This window comes from Leucoraja erinacea, chromosome 16 (assembly GCF_028641065.1).
Source record: "Leucoraja erinacea ecotype New England chromosome 16, Leri_hhj_1, whole genome shotgun sequence".
NCBI classification, from domain to species: domain Eukaryota; kingdom Metazoa; phylum Chordata; class Chondrichthyes; order Rajiformes; family Rajidae; genus Leucoraja; species Leucoraja erinaceus.
In genome coordinates this window covers 32,266,061-32,284,646 of record NC_073392.1, presented here as the reverse complement: position 1 = coordinate 32,284,646, position 18,586 = coordinate 32,266,061, and the positions used below count along the sequence as shown (strand labels likewise).

Below are 18,586 nucleotides of genomic sequence, written 5' to 3'. Positions count from 1 at the left end.
TTCATTTTAAGATGAACTTAATTAGCATTTTGTTTTACAGGTATGGCATATGCCCTTTTGGCAGCTGTTCCCCCTGTATTTGGTCTCTACACATCTTTTTTCCCTGTGCTCATCTATTTTATATTTGGGACATCCAGACATGTTTCAGTAGGTAAGTTCGGCACACTTCCAGCACTTGATTCTTCCACTTTTGTGGATGCAAAGGGACTTGGGAATGCAGGTGCAGAATTCCCAAAAAGTTAATTTGCAAGTCAAATCGGCAGTAAGGAAGGCAAATGCAATGTTAGCATTTATTTCGAGAGGGCTAGAGTACAAGAACAAGCCTCACCCGCTGAGCTTCGCCAGTATTGGCATCCTTTGTCCCCATTCATCATTGTTCACATGGGATCTGGGCAATGCTCAGAACAATCTATCCCACTGCTATTTCTCCCCACACCACTTTGTGACAAAGACAGTTTGTGTAATGCATTCCCAAAATCTCTTTGGTTTGCTCCATCTCCCCCTTGCACGTTCCACATTCCCCATCCCCCCTCTCCCACCCTCTGCTGGTATAGGTTTATTATTGTCATGTGTACCAAGATTTTGTGAAAAGTTATGTATTTTGTGCTATCCAGGAAAATCATAAGATCATAAGGTAGAGAAGTCTGCTCCCACCATTTGATCGTGGCTAATCTGACATGCCTTAACTCCATTCTCCTGCCTTCTCCTCATAACCTTTGTCACCCTTAAGGGGCTGTCCCACTGCGGTAACCTAATTGGCATGTTTAGAAGAGTTTAGGAAAGTTTGAAAAAATGTCATGTTAAAGACCTCCTTCGACTATGTTGAAGACTAGCTACGACTAACTTCGGGGAAAATAGGACACCGAATAGTGGAGAGTGAAAACGACCTCCTTCGATCTCCTTCGACCTCCCTTCGACTATGTTGAAGACTATCTACGACTATCATTGACTATCTTAGATTACCTTCGACTACCCTCGAATACCTACGAATAACATGCCGACCTACTACGACCTACTTCGACTAAACCTACGAGTAAAAAAAGTATCGATTATTCCCATGGCAACCTTTTTTTACTCGCGGGCATTTTTCAACATGTTGAAAAATATGCCGCGACCTAGCTGAGGCCTCGAGTACGCGGGGACTACTCTCAAGCATGAAGGAGAGTTACAAAGACCTCCTAGGACCTTGTGTTGACCATACTGCGAGTATGATTTGAGGGCAAACTCATCTGAACTCGTGGATTAGGTCACCACAGTGGGACAGCCCCTTTGCTAATCACAAACCTATTGATCTCTGCTTTAAAAATACACAATGGTCCCTATGTTTACCTCCCCCCCCCCCCCCCCCCCCCCCCCCCCTGGTTCCATCTGGCCTTCATCTCCTCCCCATCTTGTTCCACCGCTCATCTACCATCCTCTACCTCAACCCCTTCGCCCCCATTCCCCATTGCCTCCCTCTCAGTCCCAATGCAGGGTCTCAACCTGAAAACATCTACCTTTTGCCTTCATAGATGCTGCTTGACCCACCAGATTCTGTTTTTTTTTGTTCTGGGCTGGAGGAGGTTGGAGGTGTTGGAGGATTGCAGAGTTAAGGGAAGTCAGAGAGATAGAGAGAACAAGAGACGTGAGCTAAAGGGATCTGTAAACAAAGACGAGCTTTTTAAAACTCTGCGAATATTCCACCTGGAGCAAACTTCAGATGTTATTTGTTGAATTAATCTTATGTGCATTATTAAAAAAAGACACAAAGTGCTGGAGTAATTCAACAGGTCAAGCAGCATCTGTGGAGAACATGAATGGGTGATGTTTTGGGTTGGGACTGAATGCAGTGAGGGCAGGATAAACTATGACAAGCGCTACGTGGATACAGGAGAGGGGGGAGGAGGCATTTACTAGGCAGGTGGTTGGAAAAAGTACAAAATGTTGAAGTAACAGTGTGTTATGCAGTACAATTTTTTATTATTTTATTCAAAGCACCATGAAGTGTAATGCTTTTTCATTCTATGCAAGTCACGTGTGTTACTACATGTTGCATTACATTTACTGAAGGGAAGGTAATAATGATCATTTGTTCTGGTCCAGAATGGGGCAGCACCGTGGTGCAGCAGTAGAGTTGCTGCCTTACAGTGACTGAAACCCGGGTTCAATCCTGACTGTGGGTGCTGTCTGTACAGAATTTGTACATTCTCCCATTTTCTCCTGCTGCTCCGGTTTCCTCCCACATTCCAAAGACATGCAGGTTTGTAGGTTAATTGGCTTCTGTAGATTGCCCCTAGTGTGTAGAATGCAAAACTGGGATTACATAGAACTAGTGTGACTGGGTGATCGATGGTCGGCGCGGACTAGGTGGGCCGAAGGGCCTGTTTCCATGCTCTATCTCTAAACTAAACTAACAGCAATCTGATATTAATTTCACCGACATCTATTTCTGTCTTGTTGTAGGATCCTTTGCAGTCCTGAGTGTGATGTTGGGGACTATAACTGAGAGGATGGCTCCGAATGAGAACTTTGTGATCTCTTCTATGAATAATACGAATGGAACAGTTGTGATAGACATGGTGGCACGAGACATGATGCGAGTGAAAGTGGCAGCCATGGTCACCTTCCTTTGTGGGATCATCCAAGTGAGTTATCACAAGGGAACTCGGAGCTCGTGTTCATGTGGGGCAGAAAGGTGGGAAGGTTTGATTGAGGACTGCATCGTTTAAGATATGAAACACAAAATGTTAGCCATGCAGGTGCAGCAAGTTAATGGGAAGCAAATGGAAGTTCAGGATTTATCTTTTGGAAACTGGCCCCAGTGCAATGCAGACAAGAAGGGGCAACTTTCTACCCCAAGCTTACCAATTCGCAATTCTTTACCCTTTTGGCTTATATCTGTCTTCTTATCTCTGACAATAGACACAGAAAGCTGGAATAACTCAGCAGGTCAGGCAGCATCTCTGGGGAAAAGGAGTAGGTGGCTTTTCGGGTCGAGACCCTTCTTCAGACTGAGAGTCAGGGGAGAGGGAAACTGGAGGTACAGAACAAACTAGATGGCACCGATGGTCATAGAGCCCACAATGGTCCATTGTTGGTTCAGGAGGAGGTGAAACCGAAGGAATATGAACAGTGAAATAGATGCCTTTGGAAATGGTCATTGCCAATGGTAGTCTGCCCGCACCAAGCTCATACATACAGCAATGCTTGCATCAGCTTGCAAAGTTGCAATCATACCTTATTTCATTGTAATGATCAGTGCAGGTAACTTTCTTACAAATGTTCAGGCTAATTCACCTGCTGTTCTTCAGGAAAATACTATGGGATCTTTATGTCGACTTCAAGAGCAATGGACAGCTTTTCCAATGGTGCATCACTGGGGCAACAGTGTGGATATTTTGTTCAGGTTACTGGAGCAGGTTTAGAATGTAACCTTCTGAACCAGAGCTGAGAGTGGCCCTGGTTTGATCCTTAATATTAGGTTCTGTCTGCAGAGTTTGCACCTTCTCTGCATGACCGTGTAGTTTTGCTTCAAGTGCTCCTGTCTCCTCCCACATGTTAAAGATGTGCTGGTGGGTTAAGTAGCAACAGTATATCACTGTTTAGTCTTGCATTTTAGTTTTAGTTTTAGAGATACAGCGTGGAAACAGGCCCTTTGGCTCATCAAGTCCACGCCGACCAGCGATCACCCGTACACTAGTCCTATCAAACACACTAGGGACAATCTATAGAAGCCAATTGACCTACAGACTTTGGAGTGTGGTAGGAAACCAGATCAGTCAGAGAAAGCCCATGCAGTCACAGGGAGAACGTGCAAACTCTGTAGAGACAGCATCTGTAGTCAGGATCAAACTCAGGTCTCTGGCGCTGTATGGCAACAACTCTGGCGCTGCGCCACTGTGCCGCCCTGCTTGATGGGCATTTGTTTTCAAAATCTGAGCATATACAAAGAAAGGGAGAAGCGGACTGTTGGGATTGTTTCTCTCGGGAACTAGCATGAATCAATGGGCCGAATGAACTCCTTTGCATCATTTTAAGTACGTGGCACACTGAGCACCCACATGTAAGCTAGCACAATCCATCTCTATCCTGAGCACACAATTCACTCTCTGCTCAACAGCTCTCCATGTTCCCCGCACCCTAATTGCAAGACATCCAAACCCTTTTTTTCCTGTCCCTTCATCAACCAGCCACCAACAACTCTGTACAATTCATGGCTCATGTTTCTACACCCAGACCAGCCACTGACTTGTCCCTACTTATCATCTGCTCAAAGTATAAAAAAGATATCATCAGAGAGGGAAGAACGAGCATGATGTTGAATCAGTTTAGTTCAGTTATAACTTTTGTACAAGTTATTATCACATGTACGAACGGTACAGTGAAAAGCTTTTAGTTCCAGTCAGCAGAAAGACTAAATAATTTCAATCCAGCCGTCCACTGTGTATGGATACAGGGTGAAGTGAATAACGTATAGTGCAAGATAAAGTCAGATTAAAGATAGTCCGAGTCTCAGTGTGAGAAACATAAAGACTTGGCCCGAGGGTGCTGCCGCACAACTTCAGGACTGTTTTGAGCGCACCCAGTGGGATCTTTTTGCAAACCAGGACATACAAGAATACACATCCACAGTCATGTTCTATATACAGAACTGTATCAACAACGTCACTGTCGACAGGGAGGTCAGGTGCTATCCAAACAACAAACCATGGATGACCAGGGATGTCAGGAAACTGCTGAGGGAACGCAACTCAGCCTTTAGATCTGGCAATGATGAACTGTACAGCACTGCCAGATCTAAACTAAAGAGAGCCATTAAAGAGGCAAAGACAGCCTATGGAAGAAGGTTAGAGGGGTATTTTAACGAGAGGGACCCTCGGCGTATCTGGCAGGACATTCAGCAACTTACCAACTACAAGGGCAAGGGGGGGCCGACCATCAGCAGCAGTAACAACTCGCTAGCTGAGGAGCTCAACCACTTTTTCACCCGTTTTGAGCTGAATGAGGCGGAGCCTGCACCTGCAGCCGCACCCAGCACTGACGACCTGGCACAGAAACTTACAAACAAAATTCTTAAGGGGTTGGACAGGCTAGATGCAGGAAGATTGTTCCTGATGTTAGGGAAGTCCAGGACAAGGGGTCACAGCTTAAGGATAAGGGGAAATCCTTTAAAACCGAGATGAGAAGAACTTTTTTCACACAGAGAATGGTGAATCTCTGGAACTCTCTGCCACAGAGGGTAGTTGCGGCCAGTTCATTGGCTATATTTAAGAGGGAGTTAGATGTGGCCCTTGTGGCTAAGGGGATCAGGGGTATGGAGAGAAGGCAGGTACGGGATACTGAGTTGGATGATCAGCCATGATCATATTGAATGGCGGTGCAGGCTCGAAGGGCCGAATGGCCCACTCCTGCACCTAATTTCTATGTTTCTATGTTTACTCACTGTGAGTACAGAGGACGTCAGAAGAGCACTCCGCAGGGTCAACCCCAGGAAGGCTGCTGGCCCAGATGGCATCCCAGGGAGAGTATTGCGGGACTGTGCAGACCAGTTAGCGGAGGTTTTTAGCGACATCTTTAACCTCTCTCTGTCAACGTGCACTGTCCCTAAATGTTTCAAAACTGCTACTGTCGTGCCTGTACCCATAAAAACATCTATTACCAGCTTGAATGACTATAGACTTGTTGCTCTCACTTCAACGGTGATGAAATGTTTTGAACGGCTGGTCCTGGCCCACATTAAGTCCTCACTCCCATCCACCCTGGATCAGCATCAGTTTGCATATAGAGCTAATAGGTCAACGGAGGATGCCATCAACATAGCTCTACATTCTGCACTGACACATCTGGAGCGCCCTGGCTCATATGTGAGGATGTTATTTGTAGATTTTAGTTCTGCATTTAATACCATCATCCCCAGCAGAATGGTGGACAAACTGTCTGATCAGGGTGTTAATGCAAACACATGCAGATGGATGAAGGACTTCTGAACAGACCGCCCACAGACTGTCAGGATGGGGTCCAATTACTCCCCAGTCCTGACGCTCAGCACAGGAGCGCCACAAGGTTGTGTGCTGAGTCCCATCTTGTATACAATATACACTGTATACCAACACACAGTACAAACAGGATCATCAAGTTTGTGGACGACACGACTGTGGTGGGACTGATAAACAACAACGACGAGTCTGGCTACAGAGATGAAGTCCAAAAACTGACTGTCTGGTGTACCAAAAACAACCTGGTACTCAACCCATCAAAGACAAAAGAACTGGTCGATGACTTCAGGAGGAAGAGGAGAGAGGAACCTGCTCCTTTATACATCAAATGAGACATGGTGGAGAGAATCATTGGCTTTAAGTTCCTGGGAATAAACATCTCCCAGGACCTCAAATGGCAAATGAACACCGTCACTCTGGTGAAGAAGTCACATCAGCGGCTATATTTCCTGAGGTTTCTGCGGAGAGCAAACGTCTCACAGCCGCTGCTGCTGTCCTTCTACCGATGCGCCGTGGAAAGTATCCTCTCCTATGGCATCCTGCTGTGGTTTACTAGCTGCACTGTGGCTGAGAGGAGGGCGCTGCAAGGAATTATAAAAACTGCACAGAGCATTACAAACGCTCAACTGCCATCCTTGGATGACATATATAGGGCCCGATGCTTGCGCCTGGGCCACAAACATCAAGCAGGACACATCCCACCCTGCCAACCACCTTTTCACTCTGCTACCCTCTGGGAGGCGATTCAGGTCTCTGAAGGCTCGCACCCGTAAACTAAAAAATAGTTTCTACCCATGTGCGATAAAATAACTTAATTCCAACAGAGAACACTGGGGAAGCAAAATGTAATTCCAAGAAATGCAACATTCTTTTAAAATTCTTTTTAAATACTTATTTATTATTTTTACTAATAAGTGTACATATGTGTCAATGGTTGTCGTGTTTGTATTTTTTAACCGGAGGAGATGCAATGGAATTTCGTTGCACAGCATTGTGCAATGAAAATAAACGTATTCATTCATTCATTCATTCCAAAGAGGTAGATAGTAGCTTAGGACTGGTCTATAGTTGTTGGAGGATGGTTCAGTTGCCTGATGACAGCTGAGAAAAAACTGTCCCTGAATATGGAGGTGTGCATTTTCAAACTTCTGTACCTCTTGCCTGATGGGAGAGGGGAGAAGAGGGAGTGATCGGGGTGAGACTCATCCTTGATTATGCTGGTAACCTTGCCGAGGCAGCGTGAAGTGTAGATGGAGTTGATAGAAGGGAGGTTGGTTTGTGTGATGGTCTGGGCTGCGTCCACAAAAGAGAGCACAAGCAAAATATTTTCTGGTTCATCATCTGTCAGTGAATTGCATTTGGAAATAAACTGATTTCCAAGGAAAGTATGGTTGCCCAGGGTGTTGCCTGTATGGTCGTGAGTCGTCTCCTCAGTCGCCCAAAGAGTCGTAGCATCTTTCTGGTCGCCGCTGGTTTTTCAACATGGTGAAAATTTTTCAGAGACAGTCGGTGACAGTGGGTTTGACGCCAATGAGCGTAGCTTGACTTATCTTGACGTAGGTGCTGTCGTAGTTGTCGCCAGGTTAACGTAGGTTGCTGCCAGGTGACGTATGTTGTCGCCAGTGCTGACTTAGTTTATTTTTGTTGTTAAAGTAATGATTTTATTTCAAATTTTCTGTCGAAGGGGGGGTCCAGTCGCCAGTTTTTCGGCGAACTACTACGACTATGACAGTCGCCGGCAGTCGCCTAAAAATAACTTAAGTGGGACGGGCCCATTGGGATCTTAATGGACCAATCTGCCAAAAAGCATCATAGAGAAGCAATAAGGAAGAACTGTCCTACTTATTAATCAAGGGTGAGTGTGTGAGGCAGGGCTCCTCCCAAGGCAGAAAATGAGGGCGTGAGTCACAAAGGATACAAATGAGGGCAAATGTTTTACACAAACGGTAGTTGGTGCCTGGATCAAGCTGCAGGGCTGGTGGTTGAGGCAGATGCGAAAGTGGCATTAAAGATGCATGGAAACGCATGGGGGAAAAAGGCAAGGAAAGGCACACGGATGTGTAGAGAATGGAGGGATGAGGATCATGTACAGGCAGAAGTGATTTGTTTAACTAGGCATCATGTTTAGCACGGACATTGTAGCCGAAGGGCCAGTTCCTGTTCCTTTATCTAGAGTCTAGTTTTACCACCCACTATACATAAACATGATGTTATTTTGGATGAGAATTCAGTCAAATCCATTTCAAAGGTCAATTCTATGGTTCTTTTATTATCAGTAGGTATAGAAGGTACAATGAGATTCATTTTTTTGCACACTGTTTAGTTTAGTTTAGTTCAGAGATACAGTGTGGAACCAGGCCCATCGGGTCCACACCCACCAGTGATTCTCACACATTGACACTATCCTACACACACTAGGGACAATTTACACAAGCACCAAGCCAATTAACCTGCAAACCTGTACATCTTTCGACTGTGGGAGGAAACCAAAGGTTTCAAAGAAAACCCACGTGATCACGGGGAGAACGTACAAACTCCGTACAGACAGCACCCGTAGTCGGGATCAAACCTCGGGTCTTCGGCGTTGCAAGCGCTGCACGGGACTGTCCCACTTAGGCGATTTTTTCGGCAACTGCCAGCAAGTACGACATAGAAATTCACTAAAGTCAGCACCAGCGCCAAGCTATGTCGCCTGACGATAACCTACGACATCCTGTCAACAACTGACGACATCCTGGCGACTGCCTACATTAACCTGGCGACAACCTATGACAGCACCTACGTCAAGCTACGCTCATTTAATGTCAAACCCAAGGTCTCCACTGTCGCCGAAAATTCATCAACGTGTTGAAAATTTTTTGCTGACCGGAAAGACGCTATGACTCTTTGGGCAACTGAGGAGACTACTCATGACCATACAGGCGACACCCCGGCGACCACCAGCGACCATGTGGCGACCGCATAGTCTCCTGTGGTAGCCTGAAAAGTCACCTAAGTGGGACAGGCCCATAAGGCAGCAACTCTACCACTGCACCACCATGCCGCCATAATTTACTGATCTTACTGATTATTGCCATACATAAATACAATACTCCAATTATGCGCCCAATATATTGAAACTGCCCTTTGAGTCCATTTGCAAGGGTCACCAGGGTTTTGCCACTATTTTCACAGTCCCAGCTGCCGTTGGCCATAAAGGCCCAATGCAGCCTTCACCTCAACAGAATCACCAGCAGACCATCCTTCTCCGGCACCTCCTGCCGCCAACTTTGAGGTCACGGATGATGCCCCACCAATAGACCAAATTCCCCAGTACTTACTGGAAATAGTTTTACTTTATCAGAAAAATTACTCTTATAGGAGGATGCAATAATCGTATCTCCCATTACATTGTTGACTTATTTTGGTGGGAAGCAAAATAAAATGATTGCAAGGGAATAAAAACAATACATACATGCAGGATGTAAAGTGGACGTGTCTGTGTCTCTATCCCATATGATGTGTATGTGTTGGAGAATCGGCATTTGCTGTTTTCTTTCACCAGTGGTTAAAATTAGTTTCATTTGTCTTTATCGTGGACTTTACCCATATTTGATCTTATAAGGCAGGCGGTGAATCTTAAAGAGACCTTCAAGCAGATAAAGCTGTGTTAAATACTTAATCACTTTCATTGCCTGTACTCACAAAGGGCATAGCATGTTAGGCAATGAAGAGGAAACATAGTTGTTCATTAATAGTGGACCCAATCACCAATGTAGTTCCTAACAAGGTCACAATAGACCCTACGATATAACAACAGATCTAAGCCATTTGGCCCTTCAAGTCTGCTCCACTATTCAATTATGGCCAATCTATCTTTCTCCCCCTCAACGCCATTCTCCTGCCTTCTCCCCGTAACCTTTGAAACCTTTACTAATCAAGGACCTATCAATCTCTGCTTTCAAAATAACCAGTGACTTGGCCTCCACAGCCATCCGTGGAAACAAATTCCACAGATTCACCACACTTTGGCTGAAGAAATTCATCCTCCTCCTAATTCTAAAGGTATGCCTTTTTATTCCGAGGCTGTGCCTTCTAATCCTAGATCTCCCACTATTGGAAACATCCTTTCCACATTCAGTCTACCTCGGCCTTTCGTTATTCGGTAGGTAAGACAGGGTTTAGAAAGACTGTTGGGTTTCATTATGATCACCAGAGGTGGAGGAAGAATGTTTTCTGCTATCTGTATACTTGTGCTTTTCCCCACTGTGCAGATCATGCTGGGGATGATACGATTTGGATTTGTCGTCACATACCTTTCCGACCCTCTGGTCCGAGGATACACCACTGGGGCAGCAGTCCATGTGCTGGTGTCACAGCTGATATATGTGCTTGGCATCTCTGTTCCCAAGAAGAATGGACCCCTGGCGCTAATCTATGTGAGTAACAGGTGCCTCTGTGAAATGCGGTTTTGCAATAGTAACTGTAGTTTTAAACCACCACTGTTGCCAGCCTCACTTCTTCTTTTTTCGTGTGGCGTGCACAGCCTAAAGTTGTTGGATAACTTGTTCTATTTGATCTTCCGTTTGTGCACGTCGAGTTGATTGCATTAGTCGAAACAGGGCGGACCACGTGAAGGTTGCAATCTTCCACCCCGCCAGCCTCACGGTCACAAGTAACTTTCCACTGAGTCTGAAGAAGGGTCCCAACCCTAAACATTGGCTTTCCATTTCCCTCCACACACACACTGCCATTCCTCCAGTACTTTTTATTTTGCTCTTCATTCCAACATCCACAGTCTCTCGCGTTTCCACATTTCCACTGTGCTGTCCAAAGGTGAGGAATCACAGCAAAACCAACCAGCGATCCCCATACACTAGTACTAAGGACAATTTACAATCTTTACCAAAGCCAATGAACTTACAAACCTTAGACGCAAAATGCTGGAGAAACTCAGCGGGACAGGCAGCATCTCTGGAGAGAAGGAATGGGTGACGTTTCGGGTCGAGACCCTTCTTCAGACTCGACCCGAAACGTCACGCATTCTCCAGCATTACGTGTCTACCTTCGATTTAAACCAGCATCTGCAGTTCTTTCCTACACAACTTACAAACCTGTATGTCTTAGGAGTGTAGGAGGAAACTGGAGCGGTCAGGGAGAGAACGTACAAACTACATACAGACAGCACCCGTAGTCAGGATCGAACCCAGGTCTCTGGTGTAGTAAGGCAGCAACTCTACCGCTGTGCCACCCCTGGTTTTAGAGAGCAAGACACCAGTCCTGAGCCAAAGATGGTACACATGGATTGCAGAGACTTCTATAGTTAGTTGAGGTTAATGGTTCGGGGCTGGATAAGTACACAGAGAGATTTGAATAGAAGATTCATACTTTAAATTTGAGTAAATTGTGAACTGGAAGCCCTTGAAAGTTAAAAGTAAATACTGAAAACAGGTGCACAGAACAATGTCTAGTAGGATACGGATTACACATAAAGCAGGTGGACACTAGAACACCAAATATCTCAAAGTGCATTATACTACCAACTAAAATACCTGCCCATTAGATGCATTCCCTTCATATCTGATACATGTCTCAATTAAATAACAGGATATGTGACGAGAAAAAGTCATGCAACATTTTAAAATGGACATTGAAATTGTTGCCGCTTTTAATTCTTTAACAATGATGATGTATGAACCATTTTCCTGTTTCGCAAGCGGTTAATGTGCCAGTGTATGATCTGTTGCCACCAAGGGTTAAGTTTAATTTTGTTTGTCTTCCTGTGAACTTTACCCACCGTATAGAAAGTCATGGAGATGGCAATATGTGAATTGATCATGAAGATAAATTGCCAATTAAATGAAGGCTGTCAATTTCCACTGTTCAGATGGAACACAGAACACAGTCAAGTGCAACCAGTCATTGATTAACGGAAAGCTTGTAAACTAGGAGAACCCAGTCACCAGTACGAACACTCCCAACTTTCATCACAGGCCAGGGCTTAAAGAGGAGGCAGAGTGCAGGCTGCATGCAAATGGTATCTGATTACAGCCCTAGACAAAAGAATCATTTGACAGAGGCATGACAGGAATGATAGACCATTCTCTGGTTGACCAACTTTCCCCATTCATGGAGGTCGCAGTTTATCTGTATCCTAATTTCATTTAGGTTTCGATAGCAAAAAAATATCAATTTCAGATTTACAGTTTCTCATTTTAGCACAGATTTCAGGCCCACTCTCTTTTCCTCATTTTTTTTTCCAAATACCCTTCGGAACATGGTTCCATCATTGTTACTCAGATCTACATGGACAAGTTTGGAGGGATATGGATCAAGCCCAGGCAAGTGGGGTGGACCAGTGTAGCTGGGACATGTTTCCACACTGTATCACACTATGACTCTATCTTGGGTCCAAGTCTGTAGCTCCCTGAAAGTGGCAACACACATTGATAGAGTGATACTGAAGGCGCATGGTTTGCTTGCCTTCATTGTTCAGGACATTGAGTCAGGAAGTCATGATGCAGCATTAGAGGACGTTGGTCCGGCCACATTTGGAGTATTACATGCAGCACTGGTCGCCCTGTTAAAGGACCGATGTGGAGGCTTTGGAAAGGGTGCAGAGATTTACCAGATTGATGCCTGGATTAGGGGACATTAGCTACAGGGAGAGGTTGGACAGAGTTGGATTGTTTTCTCTGGAACACTGGAGGTTGTGGGGAGACCTGGTAGAAATATATACATTTATGACAGGCATAGATAAAGTAGACAGTCCGAATCTTTTCGCCCGGATGAAGTGTCAAATGGTAGAGGCATAACTTTTAGGTTAAAGTTTCAAGGAGAGGTGAAGGGTAGGTGGTGGTGAGTGCCTGGAACGTACTGCCAGGGGTGATGGAGAATGCTAGTGGCATTTCAGACTTTTGGATAGACAATACACAATAGGTGCAGGAGTATGCCATTCGGCCCTTTGAGCCAGCACCGCCATTCAACGTGATCATGGCTGATCATCCCCAATCAGTACCCCGTTCCTGCCTTCGCCCCATATCCCCTGACTATTTTTAAGATCCCCATCTAGCTCTCTCTTGAAAGCATCCTGAGAACCTGTCCCCACCGCCCTCTGAGACAGAGAATTCCACAGATTCACCGCTCTCTGTGAGAAAAAAGTGTTTCCTCATCTACGTTCTAAATGGCTTACTCCTTATTCTTAATCTGTGGCCCCTGGTTCTGGTCTCCCCCAACATCGGGAACATGTTTCCTGCCTCAAGCGTGTCGAAACCCTTAACATACTTATATGTTTCAAGGCATGTGGATATGCAGGGAATGGGGGATATGTATTATGTGCGGCAGATAAGAGTTGGGGTTGCCATCATGTTCCTGCAGATACGTTGTGGGCCAAAGGGCCTGGTCCTTGTTCTGTACTGTTCAATGCAGGAAGGAACTGCAGTTGCTGGTATGCTCCAGTGCTGGGGTAACTCGGAAACTGGGGTTGGACAGGCTAGATGCAGGAAGATTGTTTCCGATGTTGGGGAAGTCCAGGACAAGGGGTCACAGCTTAAGGGGCCACAACTATTTAAGCAGGGAGGTAGAGAAAGCCCTGGCGGCCAAAAGGAATGGCATAGGTCTGGAAGAAACCAATCTTCAGACTGCTATGGGGGGGGGGGGGGGGGGGGGGGGGGGGTTGGGGAAGTCCAGCAAGGGGTGGAGCTAGGAAAAGGCCAGAACAGCCATCATATTAAAGGGAGTTAGGCCAGGCAAGGGCCGAGACTGACCAAGGAAAAGTAGGGGGGGGGGGGGGGGGGGCTGGAGCTAGGAAAAGGCCAGAACAGATCAGGGCCAGCAAGAGATGACCAAGGAAAGGTGGAGTTTATAATGGCCCATTGTTGGCTGGGGAATAGGTGATAACGAAGGAATGCAGGGATGTGAACAGTGGAACTAGTAGGACGATTAGTAGGTAGGGGAAAAGGAAGGGGGAGAGAGAGAATGCAGGGGCTACTTGAGATTAGAAAAAATCAACATTCACTCAACATTGCAAGCTGCCCAAGCGAAATATGAGGTGCTGTTCCTCCAATTTTCATTATGCCTCACTACTGTACTGTTCTAGCTTCTGTACCCTGTTCCGGGTTCTTTGCATTTGTCCATGGCACCCCCACAAACAATAAAAATATTTCCCTCTGTACAATCCTTTTAAATTATTTTTGAAAATCATGAAAACCTTATTTAAATGATCCTTAACACCCGGATGGAGTTTCATTTTAAACTGGGAACAGAGATCTAGAGTGACATTTCAGTGCTGTGTGAGAGACTGCAGGGTGCCAGGTTGCAGATGAAACATGAACCAAACATGGATCCTGTCTGCTCTCTATAGTAAGTTGTTCCATTATTCCCATCGTTCTTGCCAAGACAGATTGACTGGTGATTATAGCTCTGTGATCTGTGTCTGAATTAGCTGCTGCATTTCAATGACTATTTCTCAATGGTACCTCAAGTGTGTTGGCGTATACCGAACACAATATGAAGGGTGCCACATGAATAGACATCTTTCTTTTTGATCATTTTCAAATCCAGGTACAATTATGAGGTTTAGATATCAGTACGTTATACAAATAAAGACACACAGTGCTGGAGTAACTCAGCGGGTCGGGTAACTTCTCTGGAGAACATGAATAGGTGGCGTTTTGGATGAGGACCAAGTGTACAGAAGACGTCTGCTGAGCCTACATGCAAGGGATTTGAAAGAGGGATGACTCCCTCTTGACCCGGAATGTCACCTATCCATGTTCTCCAGAGATGCTGCCCAACCCGTTGAGTTACTCCGGCACTTTGTGGGGTTTATTTGTAAACCAGCAACTGCAGTTCCTTGTTTCTGCAAGTTATACAAATAATCTGCTTTCACTTCAAAAGACTTCAATGGTCCAATGGTCCTTTATTGTCACATGCACGGTGCTAACACAGTGACATTCTTTATCTTACAATTAGAATATTGCCATACCCCCGTTTAGCAAGTGTACAGAAATAGTCTACTGAGTACCTAGTTTTTCATCACAGTATGGTGTAACTTAGGGGCAGCAGGCCAATTGCTTCTGCTAGCCTTCAATATTCTCAAGCGCCCAGGTTCTTAGTCTGGCTGCCACTTTGATTTCAACCATGTTCATTATTGCTCTCAGTCTGACCATCTTTTGCCTTATCCACCAATGAAATGTTTACCCAGTTTCATTTTTGAAAGCTGCAACAGAATTCGCATCCACCACACTTTTGGATAGTACATTATGGAACGTAACTCTTTCCATGTACGAGTGATGTTTCTTTGCACCTCCCAATGATCTGTTGCCAATTACTTTGGACCTGTCTGTCTGGTTCCTAACACCTCTGCTTAAAGAGGCAGAAACTCGATTTATCCTGTTCAGGTTCATCAAAATATTGCTTCAAATCTCAGTTCTGCCTTTTAAACAAAAATGCCCAGTCTCTCCAATCTTTCAACATGAACGGAATCCCTCATCTGTGAAACTATTCGAGCAAATCTCTCCTGCACCCTCTATAGGACCTTCGTGTCCTTCATAAAACGCAGTGATCAGAACTGACACATGAAATGCACTTCATAAAGATAAACAGTTCAATTAAAGTATTTGACTTGGACAAAAGTACAGAATGTAGAAACAAAGAACTACCGATGCTAGTTTACAAAACATGCTGGAGCAACTCAGCAGGTAAGGCAGCATCTCGTGAAAACATGGATATGTGACATTTCGGAGCGGGACCCTTCTTACACATGAATTTATTCGAAAACTAGGGAAGCTTTTCTCTCCAAATTTGAACTAAAAATGTCAATGAAAATACCTAGAGCAAGTTTTCCTGTAGATCAAAGTGATAAAAACTCAGTCATTAGTTTGTGCATTTAAACCCCTCACTTGTCTTGATCGGGTAGGTTTATATCGATCTTTTATGTTCCCTGCAGACCTTCATCGATATTATCAAAGTGATACACTTGACAAATATTGGCACGCTGGTTGTCGGTCTTATCGCCATGTCCACAATGCTGGGAGTGAAGGTGATAAATGACGTTTTCAAATCTAAGCTGCCAATACCAATTCCTATTGAACTAATTGAGGTAAGAATAAGTGTTGTCTGATGAATTAATGAAGTCGGCTTTCTTGGTAAAACACGCGCACATATTTCAATGCATTTGCTGCACCAACGTGGAATATAGAACATTAACTGTACAGGCCAGAACAGGCCCTTCTGCCCACTATGTCTATACTAACACAATGCTAGTTTAAACTAACCCCTTGTGCCCGCATGTGAACTGTAACCTCCATTCACTGTGCCTCTTAAATACATCTATTGTATCTGATTTCACCACCACCCATGGCATTGCATTACAAGCACCTACCACTCTCTGCTTACAAAATCCTGTCCTACGCATCTTCTTTCAACTTTTTCCCTCTGAGTTTAAAACTATGTCCTCTAGACTTTGATATCCTCACCATGGGGAAATTATTCTGACTGGCTCTTCCTATCATCGTTTTATAATCTTCTATCAGGTCTCCCTTCAACCTCTGATGCTGCAAGGAAAACAACCTAAGTTGTCCAACCAACCAAGTTTAATTTAGTTTTTAGTTCATTATTATTGTAATGTGTACTGAGTTAGAGAGAAAAGCTATTTTGTTGCGTGCTATCCAGTCAATAAGAAAACCATGCATGATTATAATCAAGCCGTCCACAGTCTACAGAAACTGGGTAAAGGGTATATTATTTAGTGCAAGATAAAGTCCAATAAAGTTTGATAGTTCAAAGGTCTCCAATGAGGTCGATGGTAGGTCGGGACCACACTCTAGCTGATGTGAGGATCGTTCAATTGCCTGATAACAGCTGAGAAGAAACTCTCCCTGAATCTGGAGGTATGCATTTGGGAGAGGGGAAAAGAGGGAGGATTCGGGGTGAGCCTGGTCCTTGATTATGCTGGTGGTCTTGCTGAGGCAGCGGCAAGTCTACACGTGAAGAGTCTCTCCTTTCCAGTATCCTCTAATCCAGGCAGCATCCTGGTAAACCTCTTCTGCACCACTCAAAGCCTCCACATCCTTCCTGTAATAGAGTGACCAGAACTGCACACAACACTCCAAAGACAGGTGAACCAAAGTTTTATAAAGCTACACGGCGACTTCCTGACTCTTGCAATCAATAGCAGGGTCCAAGGTACATGGACATTCTTCTTCACCCTCCCTTTCTTCTCCAGTTAGCGCTTGCCTTGCTTATTTCCTCCTCCTCAAAGGTGGAAACAAGCCAAAACATTACTGATATCGCAGCAAAAATGCTGATATAAAATGTCAAAATGAAAATCAATTAATTTTGCAGCTTTAAACATAAAGCTAATGGCCAACAAATAACTCCAAAAGTTGTGAGTGACGAATCAGTCAGTGAATATGAGAATACTGTTTGTAGAAACAAGGTGGTTTATACCAAAGATAGACACAGAGTGCTGTAGTAACTCAGTGGGCAGGCAGCATCTCTGAAGAAAATGGATGGGTTACGTTTCTGGTAGAGACTCTTCTTCAGACTGACGTTTCGGATCGGGACCTTTCTTCAGACTGAAGAAGGGTCCCGACCTGAAACGTCACCCAACCTTTTTCTCCAGAGATGCTGCCTGCCCTGCTGAGTTACTCCAGCAATTTGTGTCTGTTATGAGGTTACTGTTAGCTGTTTAAGGAAAGTTACAAACCAACAAGGCTAATTTTATGCTCTGCTCTCAATTAGGTAATAATTGCCACGGTGGTTGGCACGTATGTGGACCTATCTGGAAAGTATGGAATAGAAATTGTTGGAGATATACCAAAAGGGTATGTTGATCATGAAATACTTCCTTAAAAAGGGCAACTGGATTAATTGGAAACCATTTTTTAATTACTTTTTCTCACCTATTTGTGGCCAGAACATCAAACTGTGCTCAAACGCAGCAACAGTCAGACAACGAACCACAATACCTAGCGTACTTCATTGGAAGCATAGCTTGTATCTTGTGTTTAGCAGCCATCCTTTCTTCTATGGTTACAGTATCTTGGCAGGGCTTGGGGGACGTTCCTTTATTGGAAGAGTCAAGAGCCAAGTATGCGTTATTGTAATATGTCCCCAACAGAACAACACAATTCCTACTTGCTGCAGCAGAACAAAATATGTAAACATAGTACTCTGTAAGCAATGTAATAAATGAAAAGGTCAAATATATATAATATATATAAACTTCTGTGTACACACACACACACACGCACGTGCACACACACACACGCCTACGCACACACACACACGCACGCACACGCACGCACACACATGCATACACGCACACATACACGCGCACGCAGACACACACACACGCATGCACACACGCGCACACAAACTATAATAGTGCAAAAAGTCAAAACCAATGCCCCCGTCTATATAGTACAGAGCTTATTTGGAGGTTGTAGAGTTTAATAGCCTGCTGGATGTAAGGAAGAAGCTATTCCTGACCCTGCACATTACAGTTTTATAATAACCAAAGGATGGCCTTTTTCTAAAATCATTCATTCCTTCATAGAATATGAACCTCATTGACATTTATTGTCTCGTTCTAATTGTCCCTGGTCTGAGGAGGCACTTTGAGGGGC

The 18,586-nt window shown here is 44.6% G+C and overlaps 1 protein-coding gene across 8 annotated transcripts in view; it reads left to right on the top strand.

The window, feature by feature from the left end:
* Positions 1-18,586, top strand: part of slc26a6 (solute carrier family 26 member 6) — an 88,112-nt gene that overhangs the window by 36,971 nt on the left and 32,555 nt on the right. For all 8 annotated transcript variants that reach the window (XM_055648077.1, XM_055648079.1, XM_055648076.1 and 5 more), the window contains 5 exons: positions 41-151; positions 2,443-2,624; positions 10,229-10,393; positions 15,904-16,056; positions 17,700-17,782. In XM_055648077.1, coding sequence (XP_055504052.1) covers positions 41-151; positions 2,443-2,624; positions 10,229-10,393; positions 15,904-16,056; positions 17,700-17,782 — 694 coding nt within the window. The remainder of the gene's footprint in view (positions 1-40; positions 152-2,442; positions 2,625-10,228; positions 10,394-15,903; positions 16,057-17,699; positions 17,783-18,586) is intronic.